General features: G+C 33.3%; 1 protein-coding gene across 1 annotated transcript; it reads right to left on the bottom strand.

Annotated features, from left to right (window-relative positions):
* Positions 1 to 628: 628 nt before the first annotated feature.
* Positions 629 to 8,293, bottom strand: LOC145582373 (putative galactinol--sucrose galactosyltransferase 2). Its single transcript, XM_081639375.1, has 14 exons — positions 8,061 to 8,293; positions 6,225 to 6,429; positions 5,188 to 5,435; positions 4,648 to 4,738; positions 4,375 to 4,423; positions 4,184 to 4,275; positions 3,998 to 4,108; positions 3,515 to 3,643; positions 2,382 to 2,934; positions 2,177 to 2,244; positions 1,947 to 2,081; positions 1,630 to 1,847; positions 1,334 to 1,422; positions 629 to 1,227 (listed from the first exon to the last, which is right to left on the bottom strand). The coding sequence occupies exons 2-14, from the start codon at positions 6,413 to 6,415 to the stop codon at positions 868 to 870; spliced, it is 2,334 nt and encodes a 777-aa protein (XP_081495501.1). The 5' UTR covers positions 6,416 to 6,429; positions 8,061 to 8,293; the 3' UTR covers positions 629 to 867.
* Positions 8,294 to 19,113: the final 10,820 nt, after the last annotated feature.

Genomic DNA, 19,113 nt, shown 5'->3' with positions numbered 1-19,113 from the left:
CTTTGGGAATCAAACTTGCCAAAATAAAATGCTCATTGCACCAATTAAACTCTTTCCATATATTTTCTATCCAACAACTACTACTAAGCTAATAGCTAGCCATTGGGGCAAAAAGCAGCTAAAATGATAATTAGCTTAAAAGTTTATATGGCATGGCAAGCTAATTGTCAAATTAGCTTGTCATTAGAGTTCTCTAATAATTAAATCAAATATTCGTTAAGCACTTAAGCTTTAATCATTCAAAACTAATGATTTGCAACCTTGCTGATTAGCAATCTTGGCATTGATAGAATTGGTCAGTCTATTAAAGCCCTAAGCGAGGCCTCCTTAGATGGCCCAATGACTATGCAACATTGTTTTTGGTCCAGATATTCTTTCTAATACTCCTACATTGATTTTGAAGATGAGATATACGAGTAGTATACTTTTTATTCTTGTCTGTCTTTCCCTCAAGTCCTGAATTGTTTATCGTGTTGACATTTGACAATATAATTTAAACTAGTAATGTGACAAGTAAAATTGAACTGATTTGCACAAACTTAAGGTAACGAGTCTAATGACAATAGAGTGTGAAATTTTTCGAGCAGACGAGAACTTCAATATGAAAGCTAATGGATTTTTGTTATTGTACATTAGTAAAATAACACCCTACTCTATTATTTTCCTCACACCATTCCCTCGCTCTCTCAATAACTCTAAAATACCTGATACCCATTGCTACCCTTCTATAAATTTCGTGCAATAGCCCCAAATTTCTAATCCAATTGATCATAAGACCATGAATTGATCAGCTGCAGTGCCGCCGACCCACATGCAGCTGCAAAGTGGCAATATTCTGAAAGAATGTGGATATTCTGAACCCGTTGATTATACTTGAATTTCAACAGACCATCTGTACATCTCCTCCTGTGGGACTGGCAGGGTTATGGTCAACAGACCGGTTTCCGAATCATACTGAAAGTCTGTCTCCACACCATCCACGGTACATTTGGATGGGCTCTGGGAAGAGTAAGCTCCAAACCGGCCACATCCTCGTACTTTGAGCTTGATCACAGTTGGAGATTGTGTGATGCTGAGTGAATTTATCTGCTCTGTAGGAACTTCACCGTTAGAATGCTCGGTTTTCTCGTCAGATGATAGTGGAACATCAAATTGGTCTACTGCTCCACCGCAATTGTACATATCAAGTAATCCAATTGGTGTAAATGAAATGCTGCTTGTGATTTCCTGCACACAAAAGGTCTTTACTTCAGCATGTACTAATTCACATGCATGGAAAGATGTCAAGATAATAAGTAGTAACTCTCCGAAAACATAAAATGCAAGGACTTACCTTAAGAGGGCAGATATGAAAGAGTTCATATTCCAAGACCTTGAGAGTCACAGGCAATGAAGCTCCTTTAGGTAGCCGAACCACCTCCCCTGCAATTCAAATACACAATTGTTAGAGTTCCAACTGTCAGATAAACTAGACTCCGTTCCACAATGTTTACATCAATTGGCATTCTTGCCTCACTATGAACTACCCCATCCACACCCCCTCAAGAAAAAAGAAAAACAAAATAGAAAGGGAAAAAAGGAACAATCTCCCTGGAATTCACAGATTATAGTAATGAACCTGATGGTTACCTGATTGATACATATACACAATCACTTCTCCATTCCAGTCTGACCCAGCTATTTCAGCAATGGAATCCACGTCAATGGCATGGACAGAACTAGTAAGTGTTCCAGGAGCTGTATCGTGTATGCGGGTCTTTTTCTCAATCTTGCACCAACCAGCACCCTGGCAGTTGAACACGCCAACCACACCAGAACATTTGTTCACATTCCAAATTTTGAGCAAACTGCAATGTTTATCACTCTATCAGTCACGAGTTTCACCAGGTGATAATTGACAACAGTAAATAATCACATCAGAAAAATTGAAATGCAGTGACATGTACCTAGTTCCATCTCTGGCAGGGTCATTAAAGAGGCAATCACGAGTAGGCCTTCCAGGCAAGCGAGCACGGAGTACTGACCCGTCAGGGAGAACCAGCTTCCTTAAAAGCTTAAAGTTGTGATGTCCTGGCTTGTCACTGTGGAATTGAAAATTTTAGTTCTCATATTAAGCATTAATAACATTTTCAAAATTTAATATAAAAAGGTACCAAAGTATAAACCATCTCCTTACCTCACATAAATTGGACATCCACCAACTGCACGAGCTGCTGCATGATAATCTGCAGCTGGGTGCAAGCTCTGCAAAGCAAGGTTCTGAGTATTAGTAACTCATCCGAGACAGAAAAAATGGCGTGGGAGATCACACCCCACACACCCTATACATCTATAAATAGTCAAGGAAAAGTAGCATGGATAATGCGAAGTATAATACTTACATGAAACATATCCCAATCAGGTTGCATGAACTCTCCAAGGAAAAGTGAATTATAAGCCACAGAGGAAATGTGTATGGTATGGGAAGCAGGATCCCGAGGATAGAAATCATCAGAAGCCCTCACAACAGCAGTCTGCTTGGTACTATATATGCCATCAGTGTTGTGACACATGCAAGAAATGCATCCATTATCAGGAAAGTTCCTTGCAATGGAGGCTTCAAGTGCCTGGTGGTAGGCACGGGTGAGTGAAACTCTGCCACCATGACCAGCGCCAAGGGTCTCAATAATATTTTGAACATCAACTTTGACGCCATCTACTCCACATGAAGCAAGATATGCATGGAGCTCATTATAGAAATTGAAGACTTTCTTTGGATGGACCAAACCAAGACCATGAACTGAAAGGCTATCCATGACAACATCTGGCTGGTTACCCAATACACCAGGAGACTGAACTGGGTAAGCCAAAGCAGTATCGTAGTGTTCCATACCAGCAGCTGCAGGTTTAACTCCACCCCAATATCCAGCCAGAGCATGCCACACATACACACTCCTAGAACACATGCAAATAAACCAAATAAGGATATTGAAACCAATTTTTACTAAAAACAAAGTTCACTACAGAGCATGATATTTTTTTCTTTTTTGGATACCATAACTTCCTCATTCTGTAATTCTAATCACACAAGTCTCTTTTACACCCCCAACAAACTACACAGGTAAATTGCCATCAAACCCCAGATAACTAGGCGCCAGATCATAAAGAAGCAGTTGATATGAAACTCTAGAAACACTCGTATAATCATGTAAGAAGTAGGATCACTCAAACAAACTTTATAAGACATAACTCGCTTGCTTTCCATGTTCAGCAATACCATTTTGATGGAAAATTTAAAAATGCTCTAAACAAGCAACTTTTGAAAATGGATGTCACTAAAATTTTGACTAGAATGATGTCTGCTGGAATAAATCATTATATCCACCAATTTACTCCCACAAGGTTCATGGTTGGGATCAAAACAAGCTAACCTCGTCAGTTGCACAAAGTCACATGTTTGAAGAGAGAATAAATAGCATATAAGGCAGATCATAAGTAGTAAGAAAATCATTGATCAGCTAGTTAGGCAACTTACTTCACATTGTGGCGTTGTTTAGCTTCATCTACAACATGCTTCAGACCTGGAACCTGATTATTGTCTTCACCATTCTTTTTGTTTTGGAACTTGGCATTCTCTTTAATTCCAGTTAGTCTGTTAGCAAATCTACAAAAGAAAAAATTGCACCAAAAATTACCATTAATGCAGAATATCATCACACGACACATGCACATAAATAACATGATAATTAAAGTTAAGAACACTATTTCATTCTTGAGGACTGGACATCATTAGATTCCATTTTCTTTTCCTTTCTAGGAAAGGATTTGTAGCAACGAGTTAAAGTGTATTCCAGCATGAATAACATGTGGAGATTTGCGAAATCTATTCTATCCTTTCTAAGAAAATCAGAAGCTAATCATGCAAGTTTCAGAACTTGAGCATCTGAACACTTAATAACAAACCATACATGAAGGCTTTACATGAAAATGTTGTAGAGGAATGAAAACATGTACTTACTGTGCCCCTTCTTGCACAACACAATTTTCATCCTTGACAATCTCATTTCCTATCTGCTGCCAGCCATCATCAATGATCAAGAACCGCGGTGGGGCTCCACCCTTTGACAAACTGCAACAAGCAGCAAGAATTCAGTTATTTTGTACTATCATGAATCTTGAGATTAACATAAGACCGTCACAGTACCTTTCAAGGCCTTCATCTACACCTTCAGCCGTGACATCAGTGTAGAAAGCATCCCATGTACACCAGCCAAACCAATCAACAAAACTAGGCAACTGGAGGAAACCATAACAAATTTAGTCTTAATTGATTCAGCAATTTCTGGAAATCAGGGGGCAGCCACTTAAATGACACTACCAAAAGAGTTTACTTACCCTTTTCTTCTCTCGGTGACGGAAAGTTTGCATATGTTTCTCTACAGCCCTGCATGAAACAAAAGCATATATTAGGAGCAGTATCTAACAGCAGAAAGACAACTAGGGAAAACAAATTTCACATAACCTAATTTCTAATCACAGCTCATGTTTCACAAAACCAAAGGTAATATAATTTTCAAAACCACCATTGGCTTTGGATGTCATTATAAGCAATTCAATAAGAATCTACAAAAGAAAAAAGCCTTTTTAAAGAATAAGAAAGGCACTTACTTTACAGCCAGATTGACAACTTCATAAGGATTGGTCCCAGCATGCATGTAAACTAGGTGAAGCCCTTGGCAGGTCTGAACAGCAGTATCCCCTGTAACCGTAAAAAAAGCAAAGTCGTATCTGATCTTTCGGACACCATTTACTTCCGAAATGCAATAAATTCCATCTATATGAATGATCTGAATGATAGTTTGTTCGGTCCACTTGATCAGCTTGGTTGAAAGCTGATTAAATGACAGCTGCACTATTACTATGAAACTCAAACACTAGTCTCCATATATCGTGGAAGAATCTATTAGAGAATGTTGCGGTGTGGCTGGTGATGCAAAGTAGAGGATACTCCATGTATACACTCCATTTATTTAGCTGTTATCTATGTTTTTTTTTTATATTGGACTATTTTTCCACCTTGGTTCTGTTCGCAGTAGTAACTAGTCCACTACTATTTTCGAGATGTAGAAACTAGTCTACCAAAGTTAAATGAGTGGACAAATTAAAGACAAGTTACGAGCATGCACTTTCATGGCCAAGATCACTCACCACTCTCAACGCAAATCTCTATCTCATTATTTTCATTCCCTTGAAGAACAGCTCGGAATGGGCCCTCCAGAAGGGGAAGAAAGACGGTGTATACTGTCGGAGCGCCATCTGGTTCACCCTCTGCAGTGGAATCCTTGCTCTCTACAAGCATGAATTGAGTTTCAAGGGGAACATCTTTTCCACACTTTCCCATCCTCTGAGTCATCCACCACAGCTTGAACCGGAAACAACACATGAATTGCAAACCCCTGTGACATCCAATACACAATGTTATCATCTATTACAAACATAGCATACTACTCATCCTTTACATAAGAACAAAAGAAAAATAGAACAATATGTGTGTGTGAAAGTGTGAAACACTAGCACCTTGTTTGGATAGAAGGAAATGGAAGGAAAAGAAATGAAGAGAAAGGGAGGGGGGGACAAACTCTCTTGTTTGGGTAAAGGATTGGGAGAAGGAAGGGAAAGGAGAGGGAGGGATCCATTTTCCCTCTCTCTTTAATAAGCATAATCCCTCCAAATTTAGAGAGATTTGGAAGGAAAATGAAGCCCACCTCCCCCTCCCTTTCTTCTCTCTTCCCTTCCTCTTCTATCCCTCCCTTTCCTTTCCTTCTTTCCTATCCAAACAAAGCATTAGTAAAGTTTATCACCATTCACCAAACTATACGAGCATACTTCTTTAAGTTCGTATGAACAAACAAAAGCCGTTTCTCACTTCCTCTCCACAACCAGAATCAACCTTTTCAGTGATATACCTCTTTGATAAAAGGAATTTCGACACTTAACAAAGAACAAGTTCAAGTTTCCAATCACAATTAGCATAAACTAAGACTGCTAGAATCAGGTTTTTTTCAACTCACCTCATTATTAACCCATGCAAATTTAGGAACATCAATACGACTAACAAAGTACAAAACAAGAAAAGGCCAGATTGATAAACTAGCTAGAGTTGGATACTTGGATCATGTATCTTCCTTATAAACAAAACAATGTTAACTTTGCACAAAGAAAAAGTTGAAAAAGGAGATGCTTACTCTAAAGTGCCCATGGGAAACACATGAAGGCATTTGCTATCAGAAGCCGAGGCACCGATAAATGAACCAGCAGCCAAACCATTGCCTGAGCCTGGGGTTAAGATGATATTGTCTGGTACTCCTTTCAATATGGTCTTCCCATGAACCACAAGGTTCCCATTATTGACAGAAATCTTAGGTGTGATCGTCATTTCGGCCTAGCTAGCTGCTCCCAAATATTCATTCAACAATCAAATTCAAAATCAGCAATTGAAATTGTAATATTGGGTAGTCATATATGTACTTTTACATGTATCAGGTCATCAACTGTGACCAGCCATCAATGACCAGCCGTCGGTATTGACGGCCTGACTAAACAAATTAAAAATTAGATGAGGTATCACCACCATACTCGCAAGTATGATATTTTAAAGTACAAAAACTTATTAGGCTTCAAAATGTGGGATTCAAGGCAATCATAGAGAAGTACTTCTTTTGTTCATTTTTGTAACAATTGGGTTTTTACACTATTCAAATATCATTAAGATTTTTAAGTTCGGAAATAAAGTCTATAATTCTTTAATTATACTCTCTCAATTCCATAATATAGTGTTCGTTTTTATTTCTGTGGTCAGATTAAAGTTGTGCACGGACACATGCAACTCCAATTGATGCCATAATTAAAATCGGAAAAAGTAACCCAAAAAAACTTGGTTTATTGAAGAGATTTTCTGGAGAATGGACAGATAATCCCAGGAATGATCGCGATAGCCGACCAAAATTTGAAAGCGAAATTACGAAAAAGCTGGGTTCATAAAGTTACTAAAGGACAGATTTTTGTGGAAAAAATGGAACTTTTTTATCCAATAATTCTCAAGAAAAGATGATCAATACTTCAATAGGATACTAAAAACAGAAAAATAACTATTGGAATAAAGATTAAAAAAAAGTCCTAAGAAAATCCAAAACAAATTTTTAAAATTAATTATTAATTAAAAGTAGATCTAGCACAACGCTTCCAGATTTAATCTCATACTAATCAGTTTTCCTCCAACGAAAAAAAAAATCTCATAATAATCAGTCATCAAAATCACCTTTTTCTCAAGTTCAAAGTTACTAATTAAAACATCAATATTTCAATACAAAAGAAGTTCACAAACAAAATAGCGATAAAAAGGATATACCCAGCAGAAAACGAAATAGGTTTCATAAACAATAATCTAAAAACGTTTTAAATTTTCAAATCAACTTATCTAATAAACAGGTAAATATCTTTTTTCTAAACTAAAACTGAAGTTAAGCAATATATACAACAGGTGTTATTGTGGGAATCGCCCCAATCACAGAATAAACAAGCATTTTTGAAATCAGCTTTTATGAGATTTGAGGGGATTAAGTTAGTTTTATACAATAAATCCGAAATGAACACTAATTATCCCAAATCACATACGAAGTACTCCATAAATAATAATTTACGGAGTATCAATATTAAATTGGCTTTCATGTGATTCAAGGTGATTAAGTTGTATGTAATATATCCGTCGTATACAAGTAAACATGAATTCAATATCTACTTATAGAGGGAATCAAGTAATCTACATTGAACATTTTTTTTTTTTTTATACAATCAACATTGAACATATACCACTATAATAAACTAGTTACAAGTCTTACAACAACGATATATTGTGTTAGACGGTTAGTCACCCAAATCACATAAGCAATCAACAATTTCCAAAATCGGTTTTTATGTAATTCGAGATGAACTAAACGCGTTGTATACAATACACGTGTTAAATAAATACTTCGTATGAGGTAAAATAATCCCGAAAAAAAGAATAAGAAAGACAAACTTACATTTCAATTTAACGAGTGAAATGAACTCTGTAATAAGACTTGCACGATTACACCTCAATAAATTGAAATCCAAATATATTTATAGAGAATAAAAAAAAAATCAGAGAGAAGAGAGAAAATATAAGAAATGAAAGAAAAGGAAAAGAGCTCAATAAAAGAAATGCATTCAACAAGAGAGAATGCAAATCTTGTAATGAGAAATTTACTCAGCTATAAATGTATGTCTTGATCATTAAACCCACCTTTGAGTTTTTCCGATTTATATACCCGAGTTCTCAAGCTGCAATTCTTCCGATCGTGCCACGTGTACGGTTACGATTTTGTTTGGTAACCTTTGCTTTCCCGGGTTTTTTTTTTCCATTATAAGAAATTAAAAAATCACCGATGTTAGGACTTAGGAGGGAATGAAAGATATTTTAGTCTTTATTTTAAAAAAAAAAAAAATATATATATATATATATATATATATATATATATATATATATATATATATATATATATATATATATATATATATATATATATATATTAATGGCAATTTGGTCTATTTGCATGAATTATAATTAATTTATTTTTAAGTTATTTATTCAAAGAAGGCTTGAAATTTGGATCTCAGATTTTCCAATCATTTAATCAAATTATTGGGGTCAATCCTTGTCATCTTATGTATCGGTTCTTATGCTTCCATCCCACAAACCCTATCCAAAATAATTTAATGTATGTAGCTTATTTGTTTGTTTTGATGGTTTAATAGTCTATCTATGGAGATTACTTCAAAGTGGGGTTCGAATCAGGTTTAGCCAGTTAAGCGACTTGTATTGTGTTATTGTGTATCAGGCGAAAGTTATTTCTAGACTCATATTGTGCTAAGAACAACTTTATGGATTATAACACAAATGGATACAAACTAATAATATTCTATTTCGATGAATTTATTAAAAAAAAAAATGTCATGGATATTGTTTCATTTGTATGGATAGTCCTAATAAAAAATTAAAAAAATCAGTTATAAATGAAAAAATATACTTTAATAATCCCAATTATGGACAATTTACTTCTAACAATCTCAACTAAGATTTATTTTCTAATAATCTAAATTATGGGGTCAGTTTGCCTCCATTGATCTTAACTTGTCAACGACAAGTCAATAACATGTTATAACTAGTTAACATGACATGGTCAACACGTAATTGATCCAATTTTTTATTTTTTATTTTTTATTTATATTTTTTTTTTAAATAAAAATTCCAAAATTCCAGCCACTTTCTCCCCACCCCCTAACCTCGTCAGAATCCGAATCCCACCCCATAACCTCGCTGGAAACCGGCCGGCCAACCCTTAACCACCAAAAACGACCAGTCGGCCTCTACCACCCATCCCTGACCTCCGAAATCACCCAGCCAGGTCTCCATTTTTAAATCTTCGTTGCCGCATTGCTAAAAAATTTTGATAGAAACATTTTAATTTTTGTTGTGTATACGACACGTGTACTTTTAGGATAACTCTAGTGATTACTTTAATATATATAATAGATGAAGTAAAGAGATCACAATAATAAATAATAATAAATGAATGAGGAGTGTGTACCATGCTTATAACCTGATGCACCCGAATATGAGTGCATATCAACGCATACCTCCTATATATTTACAAAACATATAGGAGGGAAAAAATGTAAATTTGGCAAATTTTTGGAAGAAGCTGACTCTATGGTGGTACATTATAATGTACCAATATGTACCATTATGCATGTATAATGTACTACTCCATATTAAAGTATAAGTTGTCTAAATAATACTTTTTGTGTACTATTATGCATGTAATGGTACTTTTTATCATCTTATAAGTTGAATATTTTTCCTCAAAATACTTACCACATGTCATATATTATGTGTATAATGGTACATTTTTCATCCTATATGTTTGTTAAACCAATAGGAGCTATGCGCTAAGGATTAACCCCCGAAAATATAATGGAATACAAGTAATAAAATTTGGATTACACTACTCTTACAAGTTGCAAGGGGCAACCTAATTGGAACTTGAATGGATGAAGTGAATAAGGAAAATGGTCACAGTTTAATTTGTAACACGCTTCCTCGGAAATTGGATTTTTAATAGGATTTTGGATAACATCGGTCATCGGCAGCGCAACATGGTAAATACAAATATACAATCAATTTAAAAATAAAATATGATTTCATGAGGATTTTAGGAGATCTGCAACTTTGCAAGTTAAGACAGTTCACTTTAGCTCAGTTTAGTTTATTTCAACTTCTAATTTTCTTCTCTTATAAAATATTTATTTTAGTTATATTCAATTCAGTTTAACTCAGTTCAGTAAATGTGAACATGCCCTTAGTTATCCTCTCCATATGTAATCAATAATACTTGGAGTTGGTAGTATTGCTATAAAAACCCACTTCCTCCGCTTTTATTTGATAGCAACACTTTTATTTTGCAATATATACAAATTCTATGTTAATAATCTTTACCGGTATATGTGTAAGAAAATTTATATTGTTAGTGTGTGATCTTGTTAGATTCATATTGATGAATATTTTTATAATATTAATATTTCATATTTTTTTGTAATTACATATTAATAATTGGATCTTGCTAACGAGCGTCCCGGGGCGTTAGATAAGGAGTAATTATATTGGTTGAAATGGTATTAAGTTAGGAATGCATGACAAAATCACGTGTCGTTCGGTGTAATTAATGTTAATTTTACTCTAATATTTGTACTTTAATTCTCTTATCTAACGCCCCGGAAACGCTCATTAATTTTTGCCTTAATAATTAGAGATATTAATTATTGAAATTGTACATTTTAAATATGAAAAGTAGAATTTTTGCAAGCTTGCAAGGCTTAAATTTAAACGAAGAAAATATAATGGAGTAGAACAATAGGCCTATGACTTTATGTGACTCCTATAGTCCTATGAGCTAGTATTAGAGGACTTGTGTTCCATTGACAATTTCTTACATACCAATAATATTGTTCTAATGATTCATGTACACCACTATTATTACTATTTCTTAGGCCGGCCTCTTTGTTTTTTAAGCTTTACTTATTACCTTATTGGATAAGTCTCGTGCAATGCAAGACATAAAAAATTTCTTTAAATAAATATTTATTTTACATATGTCCCTCGTATGAGATAAATTATAAAAACCTAACCATTAATTACAATGCTATTTAGATCTAACTAATTTTGAAGAAGAGTATAAATTTAAATAAATTATGCAATACGAAGTGCTCTTTAACCGGGAGTAATTATATTTTGAAGCAAAATAGTAACTCAAATTCATCATAATATAATATATGAAATATAATATAATAGTTTTTTTTTTGACAACCGCAATATAATATAATAGTTGTTTTTAAAATATATATATATATTGTAATAATTTAAGGTAAAAAATAAAAATTATATATATATATATATATATATATATATATATATATATATATATATATATATATATATATATATATTGTAATAATTTAAGGTAAAAAATAAAAATATAATGTCAGCAATTAATTTAGGCGGGAAAATTTTCAACCACAACTTGACATGTGTATAATTTGAAAAGTGATGATGTCAGCGATTGTTATTTTAGTTTATTTACTAGGTTAGTCCCGTGCAATGCACGGTTTTAGCAATAAAATATTTGATCATATATATTAGAAAACATGATGTTAAATATTCTAATTGAATTCATAATTAAAATAAAATTCTTAAATAATGCTAGCATTAGTGTTCAGAGGTTAATATAAGAGGAAAGAAGGAAAAATGAAAGAGCCTACTACCCCTTACGTAGTTATTTTTTTTTCTCTATAAGAAAATATTATTGTTACTCAATTTAGTAAAAAAAAAATTCAGTTTTTATAAAAATGTGTAATTAATTTAGCTTTTCCAAACTTTAGCTTTATCTTTAAAAGAAAAAAAGGAAAAAAAAAAAAAAAAAAAAAAAAAAAAAAAAAAAAGAGGATGATGTCACTTATAGTTTTGGCGGGAAATATTTTAATAAAAAGCTAACACATAGGCAATGGTGATGTCAGCGGTTTTTTCTTTAGTTTATTTATAGATAGATAGATAGATTTGCATAAGAAAGGAAACTAAGGATATCTGAAGAAGCGACTAACCAATATTCATTCTTAAATTTCAGAAAGGGAATGATAGAGAGGAAGATATTTGTTGAATATAGTCGTGTCTTTCACAAGACAAGATAGAAGATAATAAAACTTGAATAATTGATAACGATAAGGAAACGAAACAACAAATCAACAATGATTGGATCTTGAGTAAAAAAAAAAACAATGATTGGATCTCAATTTACAACGAAAACTTAAAATGATTAGAATTTAGAAAAATACAACGTGTTTAATCCCTGGCCTTTAAGATGCTTATATTATTTTCATTAGTTATACGGAGTACTATTATAGATCACAAAATAGTTATACTATTTAACATATTTAATGTTGAATTTTCATTTAACTCTCATGTTCGTGTAAATTCTTCTCATTTTCTTTGACACGGTTGCTAATGCACACATAAATTATTAATATTTTGTTTTAGTCTTACAAAAAATTACTTCGTATAAAAGTTAAATATTTTAAAGACACTTATTGAGATGAATCAAATAGGACCTCATTCAATTTACTATATATGTTTATTCTTATACGTAGTATTTTGAAAATAAAAGAAATTAGAAAATTTCCTTAAGGTTTAAATAGTGTGGAGTACTAAGATTTCGTATAGGAGGAATATTTAGGAGCGAAGAGAGTATACGAATTAAGAAAAAGCTCGGTATTTTCCATTAGTGATCAAAATATTGTAATAAATTGATCAAAGCTATGAACATAATAATGGCCGATATTTGTACACCTAGTTAGCACTTTAGTTGAATTGAAAGGACTAATGTCACTAAAATTCATAAGTAGTCAAATTGTGGGACTTAATTGAATTAGCACCGAACACCTTTCCAATTCTAGCTAGCGCACAATATTTTAGTCAAGAACAAGAAACACTAAGAAAGCATACAAACTTGAATTGATACCTTTTTTGTGAAGCAATTTCAATAATTATCTTGGATCACTAAATTGTACTCGCACTCCATAGTATCCAATTGAATTGCACAAAATTAAATATTTTAAAATGAGGATTGATGTTTCGAATTGATAGATTTTTTATGCGGCATTATCTGTTTTTTTTTTAAACGGCATTATCTATATATATGAAGTACCTAAATGTTCCTTCTTTCAAAAAAAAAACTTAAATATTCCTTGAAATTTGAACTTTCCTCAAACATTTGTGTCTTTGAGTTTCGAGGACTAAATGAATGTCTCTGGTCTATTTGGAGAGGTCAACATATGAATCTATCTATAATTATGTATTAAAAAACGTTCATAAATCAAAATATGTGTCACGTGTCACCTTTTTCAAGTTTGACATGTTAACAATATACGCCACATGTCATTATAAATATGACATGTTACTTTCACATGTATTAGGTTTGCATCTAAAAAATCCTTATAATAAGACTTGAACTCAAAATCAACAAGTCTTAAGTTAAGAGTCTTGCCATCTTAGCCATTCATTAATTGTGTTTTTTTATCCAACAAAATTATAGTAACTTAGATAAGTTAATTTGCGTCTTATTATACTATTTGTTTCCATTATGTAATGATTGAGTTTGACAACTAAAAAATATTTATAGTAAGACTTAAACTCGAAACCAACAAGTCTTACTATCTAAACAGTCGAATTTAATTAGCAAATTAAACAAGTATAAACTAGCAACACGGGGCATCGCCCGAGCCACACACTAGTTTGACAGTAAACATAGGGATAATATGATTTTGGAATGTCCAATTTGTTTCAAAAATTGGGAAAAAATAAATAAATAAAAATATAATATTAATTACTCTAATTTGAATGTGATTTTGTCATATATTTCTAAATTAATATTACCAAATTATAAAAAGGATATTGCTAACGAACGCTCCCGAGATATTAGATAAAATATTACCTCAACTAGTATTAATTTGGGCATGCATGTCTAAATCACGCGTCGATCGGTGTATTTATTGTTCATTTTAATTTAGTATTTCTACTTTAAGTTAGCTTATCCAACTCTCACGGGACGTTTGTTAGCTTTAACCTTATGAAAATATGAAATACTTTTTTTAACCCTAAAAGCTACATATACCATTACTTATGATTTTTATCACTAAAGTTACTCCCTGCTTATTTTTTAAACTTTGAAAATAAATTAAGAGAAAATGACAAACTTGTTGAAGGGAAAAGATATATTACTCCTAATTTATGTAAGCTATACTCCGTAGTTACATTGTGCTTGTGTACTGTTAGTTACATTGTGCTTGTGTACTGTTTTGATTGTTTCGATTCATTTGCTTGTTTATATGAACATTTCAAATCTCTTTTCTAAAATGGGGTGGAATGATATGTTGCAAATAATATGAAGCGGAAGAAGTAATATTATTAGCTCAAGCTAGTCACCACTTGCACATTAGACTCGTACATGCATCATGCAACATTAACAGTCATTATATAACTTTTAGCTTAAACAAGATCTTAATCATGCCAACTAAGCAGTGACCTGAATAACAATCAAACACCACCAAATTCAAACTCTTACGTAATCATCCTTAATCAAAAAGCTAAAGCAAATAAAGACATGACTAATGTTGGGTATTAATGTGAGACACAATCATAATCACAAGTATAGCAATTTAAAAAAGATAATTAGTCTAATCATTATGATTATTTATGAATTAGTTGTCAACTCGGTAAAGCAAATGACATAGTATTTCCTAGTTTCCTACACACCTAGTACAACATTACTTGTACGATTTAGTGATGATTTACGTAAATTTTGAATGGTTGGTTTAAACTGTAGATTTGGAAGGGTTGGTTTAGACTTAAGACACGTGGAGTTACAGCAAAAAATAGTTGTCCACCACTACAACAAATCATCACTTATGTCACGAATTATGCCACAAGAATTTAAAATTCGTGGCATGATTTCATCTAGCCACGGGAAAGATTAATTATAATACAAAACCTTAATAAGAGAATAATTTATGCCACGAGTATTTATTTCCCCGTGGCAAATATCACACTTGTGCCACGAGTAATGCTTTTTCCGTGGCAAATTTACATTTGTGCCACAAATATTTTCCCGTGACAAAGTTTACATTTGTGCAACAAGTAGTTTTTTCCCATGACAAACTTTTACACTAGTGACACAAGTAATAATTTTCCAATGACAAACATACAATTATGCCAAAGTTTTTGCTATGATATAAAAATCTTGTAGCTTGATCTACATGTCATGGAAAAGGAGGAAATCATAGCATACAATAACTTTACTAAGAATATTTATTTACATGACAATTAAATTAGTCCCATGAGCTAGCCATGTTATATCGTTTTTCTTTAATTACTTCTAAAGTTGAAGATTTTTGAAATACCATAACCAGTAATTGATATTAAGTAGAATGTTAAACATTGTACAAATTAGAAGTCGAATATATTTATAAATATACAAACTTAAACATTGTAAAACCAATGCATTCCACTGGTGTCTTTTAAAAAATTTCCGCTAGTGACTAGTGATATACACTTCTTAGCGTTATTGCGCGGAAAGAAAAATTAACCAAGCATATCACTTGTCACTAGTAGATACTTTTTTTTTACAAGCACCTAAGGAATGCACTGTTTTGTAAAAGTCTCTGGGCCTTCTTTGAGAGCCACATCAACAGTCACATTATAGAGTATATTTTCGATAACATAGCAAAAAAAGAAAAAATTGCGTGTTCGATCCTCCACAACATCAATTATGAGGACCATTTGAAACTGACCTTGAATCTGAATTAGCCCAAAATGGGTAAATCAGATGAAAACAACCAAAAAAAAAAAAGAAAAAAAAATTAATTGATGCAATCGTGCAAATAACTTCTTTCTTCATTGCTAACATATACACTGTATTCAACACTCACTCAGTCATTCACTCCAACTTCCCTTTAACAAAAGTCTCGTTCTCTTTCCCCAAATCCCTCATTAGTTTGTCCATACTGCTATTTTTTCCACGTTTGCTCTGAAAATTCGAACAAAAAAAAATTACAAATCAAAACCGTTGTTTTTCTGAATTCTCGTACAATATTGCAAATTGCGATAGAACTCAATTTCATTTTTCGAATTTAGGGTTCATTTTTCGGATTTAGGTTTTAGCACTCAATTTCATTTTTCGAATTTAGGGTTCATTTTTCGGATTTAGGTTTTAGCGATTGCAACTCGCACAAATCAAAGCAACGAGGTTGGATTTTCGTACAAATTAGAAGCAATTTGTTTTGGTTTGTTAGGGTTGGTGAGTGCACCGTGGAAGCAAATTAAAGATGTAGAGATTGATAAGATAAGTAGGAGAAAGATAAAGGTAAAATAAGTAGTAGAGAATTGGACACACAATATTTAACGTGGGAAAAATTATCAAAAACCCACGGACGACGAGCACTGAAAAATCCACTATATGAAAAATAGGAGAGTACAAATATCACCCGTAATGTAGTAGGGTGAGTAATAGTACAATGATTTAGAACTCTCACTATAATAACAAAACTCACAAAGGAGTATTACAAAGGATAGTGGATTAGTAATATAAGGAGATTGCATACAAGGAGGATTAGTAATAGTAGTAAGGCTTGTATTAAGAGTGGCTTGGTGTGTATTTGTATGTGTGTCTTGCATGCACCAATTGAAAGCACATATACTTATTAATACTTGTGCAATGGCGGTGGAGCCATGCAAGAAGTAAATGTCGGTTTGAACATGCTAGATTATTCTAGCATATTGTAGATCATACTTCAAGATTGAATTAAGAAGATAATCCTAGAAAAATGAGCATTATTGTAGATTTTTCCATCCACCGACATTTGCTCAAAATATTGATACAATCAAGGGCTTGTAAAATTTGGGCCACAATCCCAACAATCTCCACCTTGGACCTAATTTTTATGTGTACTCGTCGTATGAAGCCCGAAGGGCATTAAGTAGAGATGCCGCTCGGAAAACCCAAACGAGTCTTGGGTTTATAAGACATGCTTGTACCCGTGTGATGAATGCTTTTATGCCAAACCGGGTTTGTGTATGAAGAGCCTTGTAATACATAGAGATTTTTATGTCGAATGGCATTCATAATTTCATGAGCACCTTTGAATACTTTGAGTACTCCACCTTGAGCCGATATCTTGCACCCTTTAAAATCAAGAGTGCCTAAAGAGATGATGTTATGCTTTAAATCAGGAACATATTGAACATTAGATAAAGTCCTGATCTTACAATCATGTGTCTTGATTCGAACAAAGCCAGTGCCATGAACTTTGCAACGAGATCCGTTGCCCATAGAAACAGATCTATTCTTTACGGGATGATAATCGATAAAGCGATCCTTTTGAGAACAAATATGGTAGGCACAACTGGAATCAAGCACCCAATCATGATTTCTACTTCTTTGTGGAGAAGTAGCCAAAAGAACATCATCGGATTCTATATCACCAAAATCGGCTTCTGCAGTTTCCTTAGCCTTTTTATCATTTTCTTCTCTTTTGAGCTTTTTCTTCAAATTTTGGCAATCGGAAACACCGTGCCCATGCATCTTGCAATATTTGCAAAAATCCTTAGATTTTTGCCCATTAGATATGGCCTGATTATTGGTACTATTTTTTCCGTGTGATCTCCCTCTTACATGTAAGCCTTCAGCATTTTCATCAGTATGTACTTCAAGGTCAAACTTTTCTTTTGAGAGTAAATTTGATTTTACATCCTCAAAAGAAAGAGAATCATTGCTACCATATAGCATGATTTCCTTGAAGTGCTTATATGAAGGCGGTAGGGAGATAATTAATAACACAGCCTTAGCCTCATCTTCAATTTTAACATCTAGATTTTCTAGATCAATAATAATGGAATTAATTTCATTAAGATGAGATTGAATGAAAGTACCTTCGGCCATTCGAATTGTATAAAGTCTTTTCTTGAGACGGAGTTTGTTGGCGAGGCTTTTAGTCATGTAGAGAGACTCCAACTTTAACCATAATCCACCTGCTGTCTCCTCGTGAATGACCTCGCGCAGAACCTCCTTCGTTAGACATAGTTGGATCGTGGACAATGCTTTTTCATCCAACTCTTACCATTGCTCGTCCGTCATAGTAGATGGCTTTTTGGACTTGCCATCAAGTGCCCATTTTAATCCGTTTTGTGTGAGAACGACCTTCATTTGGATTCTCCAAATGCTGAAACTAATCTTGCCATCGAATTTATCAATCTCGAACTTCGTAAACGAAGACATCTTTAATGTTTAAACACTCTAATCAACCTTTGGCTCTGATACCACTTGTTAGGGTTGGTGAGTGCACAGCGAAAGCAAATTAAAGATGTAGAAATTGATAAGATAAGTAAGAGAAAGATAAAGGTAAAATAAGTAGTAGAGAATTGAACACACAATATTTTAACGTGGGAAAAATTATCAAAAACCCACGGACGACGAGCACTGAAAAATCCACTATATAAAAAATAGGAGAGTACAAGTATCACCCGTAATGTAGTAGGGTGAGTAATAGTACAATGATTTATAACTCTCACTATAATAACAAAACTCACAAAGGAGTATTACAAAGGATAGTGGATTAGTAATATAAGGAGATTGTATACAAGGAGGATTAGTAGTAGTAGTAGTAAAAAGGCTTGTATTGAGAGTGGCTTGGTGTGTATTTGTATGTGTGTCTTGCATGCACCAATTGAAAGCACATATACTTATTTATACTTGTGCAATGGCGGTGGAGCCATGCAAGAAGTAAATGTCGGTTTGAACATGCTAGATTATTCTAGCATATTGTAGATCATATTTTAGATTGAATTAAGAAGATAATTCTAGAAAAATGAGTTTTATTGTATTTTTCCATCCACCGACATTTGCTCAAAATATTGATACAATCATGGGCTTGTAAAATTTGGGCTACAATCCC

This window comes from Chenopodium album, chromosome 15 (assembly GCF_948465745.1).
Source record: "Chenopodium album chromosome 15, dcCheAlbu1.1, whole genome shotgun sequence".
Taxonomy (NCBI): Eukaryota; Viridiplantae; Streptophyta; class Magnoliopsida; order Caryophyllales; family Amaranthaceae; genus Chenopodium; species Chenopodium album.
Note: the sequence above shows the minus strand (reverse complement) of the source record. Positions and strands in the feature narration are given on the sequence as shown.

Bases quoted from the DNA above. Each gene is read 5' to 3' on its own strand.
- LOC145582373 (XM_081639375.1), bottom strand. From the start codon at position 6,415: ATGACGATCACACCTAAGATTTCTGTCAATAATGGGAACCTTGTGGTT. The intron at 2,935-3,514 runs GTAAGTTGCCTA...CATGTGTTCTAG, and splicing joins AAACAACGCCACAATGTGAA to GAGTGTGTATGTGTGGCATG. The intron at 2,245-2,381 runs GTAAGTATTATA...CTTGCTTTGCAG, and splicing joins CTGATTGGGATATGTTTCAT to AGCTTGCACCCAGCTGCAGA.